This window comes from Parasteatoda tepidariorum, chromosome 3 (genome assembly GCF_982258835.1).
Source record: "Parasteatoda tepidariorum strain Cologne lab strain chromosome 3, Ptep-v5.0, whole genome shotgun sequence".
NCBI lineage: Eukaryota > Metazoa > Arthropoda > Arachnida > Araneae > Theridiidae > Parasteatoda > Parasteatoda tepidariorum.
Genome location: NC_141757.1, coordinates 17,688,062 through 17,705,679, shown reverse-complemented (window position 1 = coordinate 17,705,679; position 17,618 = coordinate 17,688,062). Strand labels below are relative to the sequence as shown.

Sequence of the window (17,618 nt, the reverse complement as noted above, 5' to 3'; positions counted from 1 at the left end):
AGAGACATGTAAATAAATTTAATATTATTTATTTCACAAATCTCCAAATTTGAAATCGAAAAAAAAATACGCAATTTAAAAATAAATAATTTTAATTACAATAATAACAAAATTATTATTCATTATTATTTAAAAATAATTTTAATTAATAATAATTTTTTTACAATACAAAATTAAAAAAAAAATAAAACGATGATAAGTAAATCTAATAAATAAATGTAAAATAAATAAAAACTTATTCACATATCTCTTAGAATTTATCAGTATTTCTATTTGCCATTTCCGGTTATAATTTCCGTTTCTCAGAAATCTGCTAATTGCTGAAAGCTCCACATTATAAATGAAAAATATTAAATAAAATATAAAACTTTTTTCGTATATGATATAAAATAATTCGTTATTCCGTTTTTAAGATTGGTATTAGTTTTTGAATTGATTATTTATTGAATTGATATCGTCTAGAACTAGATGTATGCGTTTTAATAATCATTAGCTTTTAAAAAGTTACGAATTTCGCTTATTTGCATGCGTATAAGTTTTAAAATCTTTTTGATTCAACCGCTAAATTTTGAAAAATGCTTTTCTCCCTTCTTTTGGATATAACGGTTACAATTTAAAAGTGTCAGACTATAGCTTAAAATTCACAATCGAGTTAATTAAAATACAACTATTCATTTATTTAATTACTTTTTTTCCCTTACATTTGAGTTTGATGTGCTATAACAAAGGAAAACGTATTTCTCGATTCTGATCTAATACTAACTTATAATAAAAGAAGAAGAAAAAAAATTATTATTTTAATTTTGATTACATTATTAAATAAAAACAAATTTGCATTTAATTATTACCCAACCAGTAAAATAATAGTAATATTTTTGCAAGTTTCTAATTAAATATGAAAGGGACGATTTATTTTTTTCAATCAAGTATTCGTAAAAAAGTACAAGAAAAATATATGCTTAGGCTACTTAAAATATCTTTTAAGAAGTAATATTTTGTTACAAACAATGTGTTTATATATATATATATGTACACACATTCTTTATAATAAAATGTTACTTTTTATAACGAAGGTAAATTTTTATTGAATCCTGTGAGTAATTGTATTTAACTTCTAAGGAAATAACATTGGACAACATAGCTGTTTTCTTTGTATCTTTTTTTTAAATAATAATAATAATAGGGATCTACCACAGCATCACTTTTCAGTTTGACCACCTTGCGAACTAAGCTGCAATACCCCATACATAATGTCTATGTGAAATATTAACTATCTGTCATAAATTTGCATTCATAGTTATGAAAGTCAAGGAAGTGAGAGGGGGGGGGGAGAATTAACAACCAATTCAGAATCTTATCTGAACTTGTTGCCATTGTCCCTTACAATGGGGGGATAGCCCCTTCCCACCCCACCTGCTAACTAAACTTTATCAACACTAACCAATGAGATTGCTTTTTAACTCATTGCAACATATAAGAGTTTCATAAGGAGTATATTCTGTGTGTGCATCTATAATACAGCATCTCTGTACATTCAGTCTCGTTCTTAAAAACGTAGTTTTTTCTCTTCATTTTTGGCAGTTTTAGTTTTGTTTTTAATTAAATAACCGAGTGTGTTTAAATGGAAATGTTCGATCGGTGGTATTTTAGTGTAGATCAGTTAACATCTACGCCAAGTAGGAAACACGGAGTGTCCATCGAGAAAGAAATGAAGTATCGCCAACATGCTGCAGCCTTCATCCAGTCCATGGGAAATCGCTTGCTACTGTATCCTTTTTTTTATATATATTTTCAAATGTATTAACTGGTGTTAATTATATTGTATTTTGTGTGAACCGGTATAACAGTTAACTAGTTCGTAAGTTTGCACGTTTTTTATGTTTTCTCAATGCTATTAACATGATTATATTTATGCATTAAAAATTTCTAGTTTAGAAAAATACAGGAGGAAAACTGCCACTAATTAAAAATTATGCATATAGTTTAAACATTTTTAATAAATTAACGATAATAGCAGTGTAAAAATTATTGTTATGATAAATGTGTGATACTAATATTTATAAATATGGTATACTAATAGAATAGTTAATTTTTTTTAATAGATTCTTTTTAATATCAAAATCCAGCACGTGTTTGCTATACATATGCCTGTTTTGTTTACATTTATGCATTATTTTTTTTTAAATATATTATTTTTAGAACCACCAAAAGCCATAACATTAAAATTTAGGAGTTTAATTCTTTTTTGTAGTTTGAAATGCATGCGAGACGAAATATATGCTTTAATGTTTTATGAGTGGATTTTTACTCTTGTTAAATTATATGGCAGTAATATACATCGGTACAGAGCAATAACTTTATTTTCAGAGTTTAATTACTATTGTCTTTAATTTGTTTTAAATAAATTTCTCTTTCTTTTAAAAATTTCTCTGATATGTAAGGGCTAGTTTTTCGTTTAGTTTTATTTTGTATTAAGTATTTATACACGAGAGAAAGTGAGTTATTTCTTTAACTTTGTATTAGAGATCAATTGTGCATTAGTACTGCTATCGTTTTCATGCATAGATTCTACATGATCCATTCTTTTGTGGAGGTTCCGATGTTAGTAAGTGAAAATTTGTTATTTTATTATCTATTTTTTAAATATATTTTTTTTCTATTTAGTATCAAACCTTAAATAACATGTACAAAACTTTAATCTTCAGTTAAAGTTTTTATTTATACTTAAATCAATTTTAATGTAAAAATGCTATATTCCCTTACTAGTTTTGAACTACAGAACTTTGCGTTTTAACTCAGCTTTTTCAGATTTACATTATTTTTTTTAGGTATACGACTGGTTTCGATGCATTTCTCTTCTTTTCTTTTTTTTAAAAAAAAAGCTTCATTAAAGCGTTAATTTTATATTTTGTAAGATGGGGACCCTAAAATTATATGCTTAATTTTTCTCCATACTTAAGTATTTTTTTAATCCAACTTTACCTGTGTTCTTTTTTATTAATTTGAGTTTAAAAAAACAAATTCAGCTCTACAAATGTACAAAGACAAATAAGACAAGATATACAAACGCAAATGTATTAAATGTACAGCTATACAAAGACAGATGTATAAAATTTACCGTATTAGCATAGTGAGAGTTTTGAATCTCTTAATACAATATGAAAAAATTTGTAAGTGCTTCAATATAATACTGTTGCAAAATCAAACAGAAAAACCTTTACATTTCTAAAACTTTTACCATTGATACATTGGAGTACAGCAATTTTTGAGTTCTTAATATCTTAAAAGTTAGTGCAAAAAATTACTATTAATGCTAAAAATCATTGCAAACTTATAAATTTAAATTTGAAATATGGTTATTTAATTTTATTTGATGCTATACGAAGGGAAATCCGAATTTTTAAAGGTTTACTATTTAATTTAAATAATGGGTTTTAAACATAATTCGTTTTTAAGAAGACAGGTAAAAACTCATTGAATATGAATCGAAATTGAGTAAAGTGAAGATCAGATAATATGAATACTAAGTATTTTTGTATACATCAAAAACATTAAATTAATTTATATATTTTGAAATTTATAATTCCGAAGCTTTCTACGAATAACGAAATCACAGACATATTCATACGAAAAGAATATTCTACTTATTTTGACGAAATTATTATGTCTGTAAAACAATGGACTTTTACGCTTTTTAATTTAAATAGGATGCAGAAAGCATGTTTTTTTTTATATTTCGTAAAGCTTATTTTCATTAATGTGTTTTATGATGAGAAAGAAAATTTCAAATCTTGTGAAAAACTATTTTGTTTATTTTTTTCCCCATTTCTTAATCTCATTCTAACCATGTTCTTACAGTTTTTTTCCCCTTCATTTTTTAATCACATTCTAACCATATTCTCGCTCTCTTTTTGCAGAGACTGTCCGCGGCTGCCGTATTTCTAGCATCTAAAGCAGAAAGTCAGCAAAGGAGACTGGAGCACGTGGTTAAGTTGTCCCATTGTTTAATTAATGGACATACGGCAACGTTAGATGTTCGCTCCACAGTAAGTACGATTGACTTACATTTTAATAATTGTTGTTTTTACTTTAGAATAATAGTATTAGAGTTAACTTAATCTTCATTAATCAGCAGTTTTTTTAAAGTTTGCTTCATTATTTGGGATTTTTTTTAAATCCAGCTGAAACTGTATTCTTGTTTATTGATTTATGATTGTACTTGTTTGTTTAATGTTTGACGATTTTATACTATCTAAATGCGTATGGTTAAGCAACTTTATTATTTTAACTTTGAATATATGGTTTTACATTATAGGAGGTGTATCCAAGGTTTTTTCTTCTTTTTTTTTTTCCAAACATTTCTCTTTTCGTTTACTCCCTTTTTTCCGATTGCAGTGAAAATCTAAAAAAGTTAACTTTAATGGGGTTTTAATGGCCTAAATTCTAATTATTCTAAGTTTAATGTAAAATAATCATTTTCAGATTTATTTATATGAAGAATTTAGCGTATTTTTCTTATTTCAAGGTTTTCTTTTTATAAACTCTAGTAGTTATTGATGAAATTACTTTTACCCTTAATTTTTTTTAATAAAGGTTTACAAATTCTCCGTAATATTTCAGTAATATAGCGAATACAATTATTTAAATTTATATATATTTATGAATTGATGAACAATTTAAACTGAACGGTTACCTTTGTATGCTTAATTTATATGTTTTAATTTATTTTTTTTTATTCGTTATCTATTTATTTATTTTTAGGGAACAGTCTATATTTGGTTACAGTACCAAAATTAAATAACTTTGATGTAACTGTTTTGAAATAATAATAGTTTACAATAATATTTTATTTTATTTTGTGAGTTATACATATATATATATATATAAGAATTGAATTTCAATAGTTGTTTTCTAAGTTTCTAATGATTTTTTTTCTCCATCCAGGCTTATCAGAAAAAGGAGCATGAATTAATTGCACTTGAACAAGCTTTGCTTTTGACTTTAGGTAATTTTAGCATAATTTATTTTTCTATTTCTAATTATTTATATGGCAGATTTAAATGTTTTGGTAAAGAGTAAAGCCGTAATCCAACTCCAGGACATTCTAAATTTTACAAGCAACAATTAAATTTCTTGCACGCGTGGGCACTCGTTTTTTTCCGTCACAGTTTTTACATCAACAGGCCGAAAACCTGAATTTACGGAATGAATTTGCAACACTATCTTCATAAATACGAATTTGTCTGCTACTTAACGCAGGCAGATTGTTATTGTAAAAGTCCTAGTCCTTTAAATTTTATCCTTGAAAAAATTATGAATAAATTTAAATTAATGTTTTATCAATTTCATACGAATATTCTAAAAAATGGAATAAATTAAACTGTAATCAAGCAAAAGAATTTTTTTTTTTAATTTCTGTTCTTTGTGGCGTTCTATCAGTGACGACGTTCTGTTTTGTTTGACAGGAAAACGGATTTTAAAAAGAGAAGAAAAAGGACTATCTTTTGAAAAACAATAAAGGCCCATGTCGAACTTAAATATTCCCATCGCTTTATTGAGAGTTTATTTATTTGTATTTCGCTCAGTGTTTATTGATTGTTTATAATTTTGAATAGTTTTGTTTGTCTACAATATAGTATCAGATAAAATTGAGTTACTTTTTTTTCTTCCAGGATTTGATTTGAACGTTGACCATCTTCATCCCTATGTGGAACGGATTTGCAAAATGGTTAATGGTGAGTATTTTATTGCATTAATAAAGCTTTAACTTTAGTTTTGATTCTGGAGCGTTCTTAATAAATTTAACTGATTTAACGTGAATTGTCAAAAATGAAGAGTAATTCTTTTTTCTGTTTATAAATACAGGCGAAATCAGTTTAACTAGTTTTGTCTTATGATATACTAAATTGAATTTTCTTGCAAATTCTTCAAGTTTATAGCTTTCAGAGCTAAAGTTTAATTTTGTGTTTATTTTTTTTACTGTGTTTTTTTACACACTAAATTAAAGAAATTTGATAAAAGCCAAAAATTCGAAGAATCTTTGAATTTAAGAAAAACTTCTTTTGTAATGTTTTAACCTATATTTTTACTATTATTTGGAGGGCAAAAAATTTAAATAATTTTTATGATTGTATGAAATTTTGCTCAAATTTATTAAAAAATTCTTTTTTAACGTTTTTTAAACAATTTACATTAGTAAAATGTGCCTTTGGGGTTAGTAAAATTGTAATTTTATCTTGCTTTAAAAAGATTATTTTATTTTAATTTTTTTTTTCTATTTACAGCCGGAAAAGATCTTACTCGAGTATCAAACCTCATCGCTACAAACAGGTATGATATTTTATATTTCCCATGTATTTTAATCATACCTTATTTTTTTCTGTTTAACCTGATTTATAGAAATTTTGTTTCTATTGGGTTGGCAACTAAGGTCCCGTCTCTTTTTTCTCGAATGTTATTAAAAGTTTACTGTGAGAAAGGGTAGTTCAATTTCTTCCCTTGTCGTTCGGCAAGAATTTTCGTCTAAAAGTTTAATCCCCTCAATTTTCAACGAAATGTTCAGAACGAGGTACGTCTTTCAGTTCAAAGTTGACATTTTTAAATTTTCCATACGACTTCTTCAGCTACGGCATTCTCTCCATGCACAGCACATATATTACGAGCAGCTTGTGCCGTCTCAGAACCTAGTTTAAAGACAAAAGAAAGAAAGAAAAAAAGGGTCGACAATACTAGTTTGTCAGAACTTGGATGTTCCATTTCAATATTTTGAAAATAATCACAAATTAACTCGAAAAAAAAATTTCAATAGAACAAATCCTCTTTTGAAGGAACTAAAACGTGCCACATACGCATGCAGAAAGCAAAAAATTTTAAAATAAATGGTGGGATCGCATAATTTATAAATTTTTATTTTTGGAAACTACTATTTACTAATCTCTTATCTTTACTATTTACTAATATTTTATCTTTTTAATTTAGCTTGCATCTGACCAACATGTGCCTCAAGTACAAGCCTAGAGTAGTTGCTTGCTTTTGTTTTCATTTGGCCTGCAAGTGGACTAATTGGGAGGTAAGATTTAAATGAGATGTTATTGACATTGACTCTAATTTATAATTTGATTTAATTATTTTCAGGAATTAATTCTTTATTGTATGAAAATAATGTATGCTTTAATTTTAAAAAAATTAATGGCTGTTTTAAAAAAAAATTAACACAAGCAGGAATTAATTTTTTCAGAGGTTTGTTTTTTTATATTAATCACAGTTTCTTAAGCTTAATTTCTTTTAATTTTCATAATAATGTGTAATGGAGATTGAAATATATTAAGATAGTAAATGTAGGCTGTTTTCAATAATGTAGTAATTTTTTACTCTTTTAATTTATCCTTTTTTTTGTATAAAATAATTTTCTTTTACAATGATTATTAATTTTTATTTAGCATTTTAAAATAGGAAATTTTTTTTGTGCGACTTTAAATTATTTTTTTAATTTAAATTCTCTTTATCAAGAATTTTCGACGGTAATTTAAAACTGTATAAGAATATTTTACTTAGCACTCCGATATGTTATTATCGTTAAAAAGGGTGCTTCAATTTTTTAAGTCCAAGATTCCGTCTCTTTAAGATGGTTTTAGAAGAATACATGAAATTTATTGCAGAAAAGTGCATTGAATTACTCAAACTTGACAGTTCTTAGAAACAGTTGGAATACATAAAACTTTTAAAGCATACTGTGTACGTTTATTGTAAATTAAAAATTTATATCCAATAGCATTTACTAATATATTTAATTTCAGATATATTTTTTGAATGAAAAAAAAAGTTTTAGAGGAGAAATAATAGTTCAGTTTCAATTGAAACATCAAAACTCATATTTTTTCTGATTGTTTTCGTGTAACACGATTTCATGATGAATTGCATGAACTCAAATAATATCTCTGAACATTTGTACTTCACGTTCAGAACACTTATGTGTAATTAGAAAATATTTCATTTGCTTTTTAGCTAAATTTCAAAATTGATTTCTAATTAATAAAATTAACAATTTAGTTTAATCTCAGCTAGCGTAGATTACTCCCAATTTTCTTTACTGTTAAAAGTAGTTCCGATAAAACTATTCTATTTAGTTTTGAATATTTAAGTACTGAAAGATTAAAACTCTTGCTAAATTTAATCCAATAATGTGTGTGTATATATAACACAATATAAAGATATAAAAAAAAAGAACACAGATAAGTGAGAACACAGATTTTTTCTACAAAAATTAAGAAAAAATAATAAGTCTTATTTCCTGTGCATAAGCTGCAAGTACATAGAACCTATGAAATAAGTTAAAAATACAAAGAAAGCAAGAAAAATGTATTTTTAAAGAAAGAAAAATAATTGCTAAATAAATTATTTAAAAAATTTTTTTTTTTAAAATTAAGACTCTAAAATACAAAATAAGGAAAAGATAAGATCTCATTCTCATCTTACAGCATTATATCTTTTTCTTTTTTTTTCTCCGACTTCTTAATTTTTTTAAAATTCTCAAAACTTTTTAAAGCAATTTATTTAGCAATAATTTTTCTTCTATCTTTCTCTCTATACACATAATGTTTAAAAATATGTATGGTATATTAAATTGCATTTCATTCTCTGCTTTAATTTTACAGATTGAACCTTGTTCAAAAGGAAAGGACTGGTTTCTTTATATTGATCCGAGTGTGTCTTATAAAACTTTGGAAGGTACGCATCTTTTCTTTTTTTTTCTCATTACTTTTATTGATAACGTTTTTATTCCAATAAATTACAGGGAGGGATTTTGTGTAGCGTAACTTTTTAAGAATTAAAATTTCCTAATCTTATTTTGAGTCTTTATATTTTATTAATTCGTCTATTAGAGAAAATTTATAATGTAAAAATATTTCAACTCGTTCTCTTCCAACTTGATCTCTTCCATCTGCAGTCGAAACTGTTCTTGCATAATAGTTTTTCTTTCTTTCTTTTTCTAAGAAAATGTAATGTTTTTATGAAATAAGTGAACCGGTTTAGTGTTTTTAACTCTTGATAATTCCATTTAAAGTGTGAAAAAAACACGTAATAAAGATATATTTTTATATAATATGCTTTCAACAACAGATATTGTTGTGTTAAAAATGGTTATACTTTTTGTCTAGCAAACAATAAATTTGTTCCATTTTTATTAAGTTTAATTTGTCACTACATTTTAATTACAGTTTATAAGGGTCTTTTAATTTTATAGGAATCTCAGCTCTCAAACTCTCTTAATTGCTTCTCCTTCGTCATTCTTTTTTCCCCTTTTAAACATCAATATCTTCCACAAAAACACAGAATATTTAGTTTTCAAAGCATACCATATACATAACATTATTGTAGCTTAATGTGAGAACATTTTATGAGCTTGTTAAAAATGGCAAAATGGACGATTACTTCGATTTAAAAAATAAGCGTCTGAACTTGGAAGAAAAAAAAAACTTTAACTTGAAGTTTACAGATTGCGTGACTCAATAATATTGAATAAATGAGAATTAACTGTAACATTATATAATAACAATTCAAATAGGGAACGGTTTTCATTGCTCGTTATTAAGTTTTTTAACTTTGAAAAATTTCTTTATAAAAGTTAAGATTTATATCTGGCAACACGCACATAATCTCTCGCTCTTGTTTTTTTTTCTTCTTTTTTTTCCAGCTACTTTGATTGAAATTAACTAGAGCTTATAAAATAAAGAAATAAAAATCTCATAAGGGAAAAATAAATATTCTACAACAATTGATGTCACAACTAAAAGCCAAAAGTTAGAAAAAAAATTCTTAAACTAACTAATTGTAATTTCGAAACAAAATTTAGTTAAAATCACACATAAAAATGCTCTTCCAGCTCGTCAAATTTAAACTCTGTAGTTGCATTTCAGCGGGCTACTGATCAACCACGTGTTTTCTTTGTTGTTTTTTTGCGCAACAAAACAAAATATAACGTTAAATTGAATGCCCAATAAATCAGTTTTTAATATTTTGCTACTCAGAAAATTGAAGATCCATTTTTCTTTAATTTTAAAACTTCTAAAAAAGGAAAATCCGGAATACATGATGATGAATTAGGAGTCATGTCCAAAAATACGTAAGAGTCAGACATTCTGAAATTTCAAGAAATCAGTATTTAATGAATGTGTTCAAGAATATCAAACTGTTTGATATACTCTTTGTAATGATTTTCTCAATCGATTAAGTTTTATAGATATTTCAATGGTTTTTATTTTTTCCACAGGTCTTATTCATGAATTCCTCGATGTCGTCGAAATTAGTCCTCACAAATTAAAGCAGCGATTTGTTCAAAAGGTAAATTTGCTTCTTATTTATAAGAACAATGCTACGTTATTTTAAAATTTTTAAATTTCCTTGAAGGCTTGTGTAATAGGTTTTCTCACAGAGTGATATTTATGTTATCAATATTTTATTTATAAGGCTTTGCTATTTTACTAAACTTGCATTTTTTTATGCTAAATGTAAATTATTCTATTATATTATGAAAGGAAATAGAATCTTCGTAACTTCAAAGTTTAAAGGAAACAAATTTTTTAATTGTATTCTAACTGTCTACGCAAAAACTGTAATTTCTATATTGGATATTCAACACAATATTATAATCATTTAAATAACTTCAACATAATAATTTAAATATAATATAAAATAATTTTTCAAGCTATAATAAATCAAGCTTAGTTATTACTCTCTCTCTGTCTGTCTTTTAAGTTGCTTTTGACATAAACTAAAGCACGAAAATAAGCGCCTATAAAATAAAGATCTTGAGAGAGGGATAAATAAATTTTCTGTCAACAATAAATAAATAGTCATAAAGCAAAAAAAGTAATAAAATTTCAGAAGAAAGCACTTGCATTTGCAACAACTTTTGAATAAATTCGTACTGCAAAAGAATCTATGTCCATGAACAAAAAATCCAATTCGAATATTTGAAAAATGGTTAATATATATATTTTTTTAATTTGTATTCGTTCTATTATTTTATTTTTTTTAAAGTGCTGAAACCACTGTTTGAAAATATTCCTCAACTTTGCACATTTTCAGACATAATATTATACAAAACTTATGTAAACCAACTACATTTTCATACTTGAGATGCTTAATGTATTTTTTTCCCCTGATTTTCGTATAAAAATTTTAAAAACTATTTACATATCAATTTTAAGCATACGCTTTTTTTTATTATTATAATCTAAGTATAGTTTAAATAAATTTTACATATGAATTTTGACAATGACTGGTAATTTTTTAGGAACCCCATATATTCCAAATTTAACGTACTTACAAGAGATTTAAACTGAAATTACATATCTAGGAATTTACTTTTAAAACACCAAAACTTAGTCTAGTTTTTATTTTTTCATTTAATGACACATTTATATGCAATCTATCTTTTACTAAATATTACATTCTTTTCTCTGTGATAATTTAAACCCTTTGTGCTTTTTCAAATATTTATATGCTTATGTTTTATCTTAGGTTCACAGAATGCCTGAAATAAAAATTGAGGAATCTTCCAAAATCAAAGTAGAACCTGATGTTTCGATTAAGACTGAATGTAAACAGAATGGTGCCTCATTATTCGGAAAGGTGAAAGCTGAAACGGCATTGGAAACAAAATCCATTTCAACTGTCCAATCGGAAACAAGTCCTCTCAAATTAAACCAGCATTTCATTCAAAAGGTAAATTTGCTTTCTATTTATAAGTACAATTCTTTGTTATTTTATTAGATTTGAATTTTTTCTTAAATTATGCTAACGTAAAGGATTTTACTGCAGGATATTATGGAAGGAAATAGTCTTTGTAACTTCCAAGTTTAAAGGGAACAAATTTTTTAACCATATTCAAACCAGCTACTCAAAAATTATAATCCATTTACCGGATAAACAAAGCAATATTATAATTTACTTAAATATTATTTAAAATTATTTTTCAAGCGAAAAAAAATTACACACTTAAAATTGAAAATTTTGCTATTAGATTCAGTCGAATTTACATTTTATTCACATTTCGAGTAAAAAAGTGAAACAATATTGTTACTTATTTATTACTCTCTCTCTGTCTGTCCTTTTAAGTTTCTTTCGACATAAACTAAAGCAAGAAAATAAACGCTTATAAAATGAAGATCTTGAGAGAGAGAGAGAGACATAAATTTTCTGTCAAAAACACTAAAATAGTCATTAGTTGAGCAAAAAAAGAAATGAAAATTCAGAAAAAAGCACGAATTTCAACAGCTATTGAATTAATTTGTACTTCAAAAAAAATCATTTTACGTGCAAAAAGAAAAAGATTTAAAAACTTAAAAATGATTGATATTTTTTTTATAAAAATTATTAGTTCTATTTTTTATCTACTCCAAATTTAACGTACCATTATTACAGGAGATTTAGGCTATAAAATAATGTCCAAGGATTTAATTTTTCCTTTTAAAATACCAAACTTCGCCTAGTTTTTTCCTTTTTCATTCAATGACGCATTTATAAACAAACTTTTATTAAATTTTTCACTCTGTTCTTTGAGTTAATTTGAACCATTTTTGCTTTTTTCTCAACCATTTATATATTTTATTTTAGGTTAACCAAATGCCTGAAATTAAAATTGAGAAACCTCCCAAAATCAAAGTAGAACCTGGTGTTTCGATTAAGACTGAATTCAAAAAGAATGGTGCCTCATTATTAGGAGAGATGAAATCTGAAATGCCATCACCAACAGAATCCATTTCGACTGATTCTAAAATATCGGTGAAGATTGAAACTAAACATTCTATATCTTTGAAAACATACATCGAAAGAAGAAAGAAAGAAAATGAGCTGAACAAAGCGCCTTTTTCACCATATGTTCGTAATGGCACTGTGATCAAGTCAGAAAATCTAAAAGATCGCCCTATGGAACTGCCGTTACCTCCATGGCATAGAAATTTAAAAAAACACATTGCTGTGAATAGTCTAAAAGTGCCAAAGAAAGAAGTTGCAAAGGATATTTTCCACTCTAAAATCGCCACCACAGCTGTTAAGCGGTTAAGCTCTGATGACAGCGATAAGCCTTTCACTAAACTCCCAAAACTAGATCATTCAGCGATGATCTAACAGCTATTATATGCGTGCTTGTCAAAGTGCCTTCTACACAGAATTAAAAACAGAATCTGTCATTGTACGTAAATGTAAAAACATTTTAAATTTGTCTGTTGACCTATAGAGATATTCCCTTGGTTTGATTGTCTAATCAATATGAATGTGATATTTATCATCTGAAAGCTTTTTTTAGTGCTTCTGTAATTGTAATTCTTAGTTCTAGTCAAAGTGCCTTCTACACAGGATTCAACGTCTGCCCTTTGTTATTTAAAACAGAATCTATCATTGTACGTAAATGTAAAAACATTTTAAATGTTTCTATTGACCTATAGGGATATTCCCTTGGTTTGATTGTCTAGTCGATATGAATGTGATATTTTATTTTTTATTCCTTTATATATGTTTTTTTTTTTTTTTTTGTATATTTCATATTTTGTATGAGATATGTGCATGCGCTAATTTTGTGATTGGTATTAGATTTTCATTATTGTTTTAGATTTTAATGAATTCTCCAGTAGAATTGTATGATTTACTACAGCAGAAAAAAAGTAAAAATAATTTTTTTTTTTTTATAAAGTTGAATGTAAAAAAATATATTTTTCTTTTTAAATCAGTTAGGTTTTTCCAACGTACCTTGGGACTTATTAAGTCTTTATAAAACTAAAAGATGGTAAAAATTTCAATTTAAACACCTTTACACTTTTCTAAAACCATATTTCAAATCATGTTTTAACGCAAGATTAAATTAAAATTAATGAAGAAAGCAATGTGTAATATTTTTCCGGTGGAAACTAATTTATGGTGTCTATACTGATGAATCAATTTGTATCACTCATTTTTATCAATAAATTTAATTACAGTTTGAAAACACTTGTTTCAGTTGATGAAAGGAATGTGCCTTTGTATGATTTTCTAGATGAAGTGAATTCTGTATTAAAATATTTTTTTATAGTGCACATTATCATGCATTATCAATACTATCCAATTATTGTACTTATAGCCATTCCACTAGTATTGATTATTATTCCTTAATTTTGAAAAGAATAATGAATATATAAATCAAAATTTTTTTTTCATTTGATGGAATGCGATTTCCTAAGGGAAATTAATTCTTTGCACAAAAGCATCCCAGTTTATAGAAATGATTTAAAATACCTAACATTGAACAATAAAATGAGTGTTATTGACGAATGATTTATCTTAATCTAATTAAATTCTGTAAATAAGTATAATGTTGTTGTCTATTGTTTATCTTATAAAAACTTTATATTTCTAATAAATTGTTTTATTTACTTTTTACTTAGTACTCGTTTATTTCTATTGACATTATAACATTATTTTTAACATTTGGCTATTGTCTAATACACTTAAAAAATAGAAACTCATGTAAAATAGGAATTTTCTCTTAAAAATCTTGAATTCAGGACTAAAAGCATATGGAAGCATTTCGTTATTATATCTAATAATCTGTTTTTTTTTTTTTTTTTTTTTTTAATTTTATTTTGACCTATATATATTTTTATAAAGCATAACATATTTTTATTCTGAGTGCCCTTCAAAAATCTTGTCAAATTTTGATTTTGAAATTAATATTTGCTTTTTATTTATTTTTATATATATTTCACACTATTTATAAATATTAGTTTTAGATTACCTCGTACACTCTAAAGAAAATTCAGTTTTATTTTATTTTGTGTTTAGTTTCAACAGTGTCATAAATTGTTACATGATTTTCTTTGTAAACATGCAAAAATTTGAGGACAAATAAATGAAGTAAATAAAACATACTGAAAGTATAGGTTGAAATTCTGAGAAATTGCCTCCATTGTATGCAATTAAAATTTTTCTACACTTAATCAGGTTTAGAAGTTTAGTGTATTATTTTCTTAAGACATAGATTTACTTAGAAACTTTTTTTTTTCAATATTCAGAAAGCAGCAATTCATTGTCATGCATATTTATGCTTTTCGATGATCTCATGTTGTTAGGAATACATTTGAAGCAAGAAAATTAATATTAGATAAAGTAGTCGATATATTTGACCAAAGATACCCTAAAAGTCGAATTAAATTACATTAGGAAATCATAAATATTATGCATTATAAATCTTAACTATACACAATTATTTTCATTAAAATTACAGGTTATAGTTCTTCCTACAAAAATAACTTCTAGAGGTTTTTTGGTCTTAGCGATGAAACTTTTAAAATTATAAATTTATTTATTAGATATTTAATTTTTTATGGAAAGATAAGAAAGACATTTATCTTTTGTCACTTCTAAATAGCTTCATCTTGCAAATAAATTTGTCATCATTTTAACATCTTTTTTTAGCTCTTGTTGACTTGAATGATTCACCTGATAAAAAATTTTTTACCCAATCTTAAATAATTTTTTTTAAGAAGTTATTTATCGATCTGGTATTATTTAACAATATTCTTGAGTTTCTTAACAAGTGAAATTGAAGCGTAAAGGAGAAAACTATTATGTTTAAGTTAATCAAATTATAGTTTTGTTTTAATATAGATGATGATTTATTTAATTTCTAAAATACTAGAGTTCTAAAACATTTAATGTTTAAATTAAAATAAAATTGAACTACCTAGTTATTAGTTAATTATACAAATTTTAAAAAAAATATCTCTCTTACAAAAATAGCTAAACTGGATTTAATTTGCTCTTCGAATATCTTTGGAATTTTTTCTAGTTGTGCATAAATTTTTTATTGTGTAAATAGAATAATATTTAATTAAGAACACTGTAGAATCTTATGCTGGATGTGCATTTACTTTTTACTTACTCAGATATCACCTTTATATTTTTTTCTTTGTTAATATTTGAATCATGATAAATCCTTTATCAGACCAAAATTGTCTATATCATATTATTATTATTCGTATATTAAAAAGTATTGTGTATTTTCAAAATTATCTTAGCCACCCTGTCGGGCTAAGTCTAGCGCCACTCTTGACTAGTAACTAGTAGAATGCCATTTATCTGAAAAAGAAAATTAGTTCCATCCAGTTAATTCAAATCATGAAAGAAAACAAAAACAATTTCTAATATTTTAAAACCTGTCGCTATTATTGTAAGTATCTTACTAATTCATATTCTTTTTTCTTCTTTTTTTTTAAGTTTCAATACTTCCAAGTTCCAACAGAGAAAAAGAATCAATATTTAAAATACTTTTGTTGGATTGTAAAAAAAAAATGAAATTTTAGTTTTAAATAAAAGTATTTTGAATTTCAGCTGTCTAATTATTTGAATTTGAGCTTGAAAAATTCAAGCACCTTAGACATCTATCTTATAAAAAAGTAAGTTCCCACAAATAATTTTTTTTTTGACTTAAGAATTCGGATAAGTGTTATATCAAGATGATTTAATTGAATTTATTAAAATTACAGAAGAAATATATATTTGAAACTTTCTTTTACAGTTTAACAAAAGAAGCAATTACTGCCGAAGGTGTAATTTTAAAAACTTCATGTTGATAAATGAAGATCTGTACTAGTGAAAAAATGTAAAGATATGCATTATTCTTTATATAATAGTGAGGTTAAAAATTAATAAATTAGGTGGACCGTATAACACCTCACGTTTGTGAATTATTACCTTCGTTATGTATAAAAAAAAGAACAGCTTTAAGTTGAGCTATATTAAGCCTGAAGTGTTAAATGTCGTATCTTAGGTTGATAAATTAATACTTCTAAAAATACATACTTGAGGTTACAAAATAATAACCTAAGGTAGAACATGGAGCACCTCACGTTAATAAAAAATAACCTTTCAAATACTCTCGAGGTTGTAACTGGAAGTGCAAAATGGTACACCTTAGGTAGATAAATAAATGCCTGTACAAGAATAAAAATATAATTGAGGTAGAAATATAATAACTTGGGGTAGAACATAATACACCTGACGTTAGTAAAAAATTACCTTTCCATCTGTCACAAATTACAAATGAGGTAGATTTAAAATAACCTGAAGTGTAAAACGGCTAACCATTGGTTGATAAATAAATACCTCAACAAGCATAAAATTAGATACTTGAGGTTGAAAAATAATTACCTGTGGTAGAACATAATACACCTCACGTTAGTAAAAAATTACCTTTCCAACTATAACAAGTAACACCTGAGGTAGGTTTAAAATACCCTGAAGTATAAAACGACACAGCATAGGCTCGTGAATAAGTACCTCTACAACCATAAAATCAGATATTTGAGGTTGAAAAATAATTGCCTGAGGTCGGACATATTACTCCTCACGTTAGTAAAAAATTACCTTCTCAACTGTCAAAAAATACAACTGAGATAGATTTATAATAACCTGAAGTGTCAAATGAAACATCTTACGATGTTCAATAAATACTTCCACAAGTGTAAAAAAATATACTTCAGGTTGTTAAGGTAACCTAAGGTTGAAAACGAAACACCTTAAAATAGTAAATATCTCCCTCTTCACAGATGTTAAATGAAACACCTTAGGTTGATACATATAGG

At 25.8% G+C, this 17,618-nt stretch overlaps 2 protein-coding genes across 2 annotated transcripts; both read left to right on the top strand.

Moving 5' to 3' along the window:
- The first annotated feature begins 1,336 nt into the window (after positions 1-1,336).
- On the top strand, positions 1,337-5,829 carry LOC147813203 (cyclin-T1-like). Its single transcript, XM_087158471.1, has 5 exons — positions 1,337-1,767; positions 2,524-2,605; positions 3,918-4,046; positions 4,945-5,005; positions 5,673-5,829. Exons 1-5 carry the CDS (start codon positions 1,622-1,624, stop codon positions 5,765-5,767), a joined length of 513 nt encoding a protein of 170 aa, XP_087014597.1. The 5' UTR covers positions 1,337-1,621; the 3' UTR covers positions 5,768-5,829.
- A 499-nt stretch (positions 5,830-6,328) lies between these two features.
- LOC147813202 (uncharacterized) lies at positions 6,329-14,154 on the top strand. The gene is made up of 5 exons (XM_087158889.1): positions 6,329-7,069; positions 8,655-8,727; positions 10,271-10,341; positions 11,524-11,727; positions 12,619-14,154. The coding sequence occupies exons 1-5, from the start codon at positions 6,995-6,997 to the stop codon at positions 13,129-13,131; spliced, it is 936 nt and encodes a 311-aa protein (XP_087015015.1). The 5' UTR covers positions 6,329-6,994; the 3' UTR covers positions 13,132-14,154.
- Positions 14,155-17,618: the final 3,464 nt, after the last annotated feature.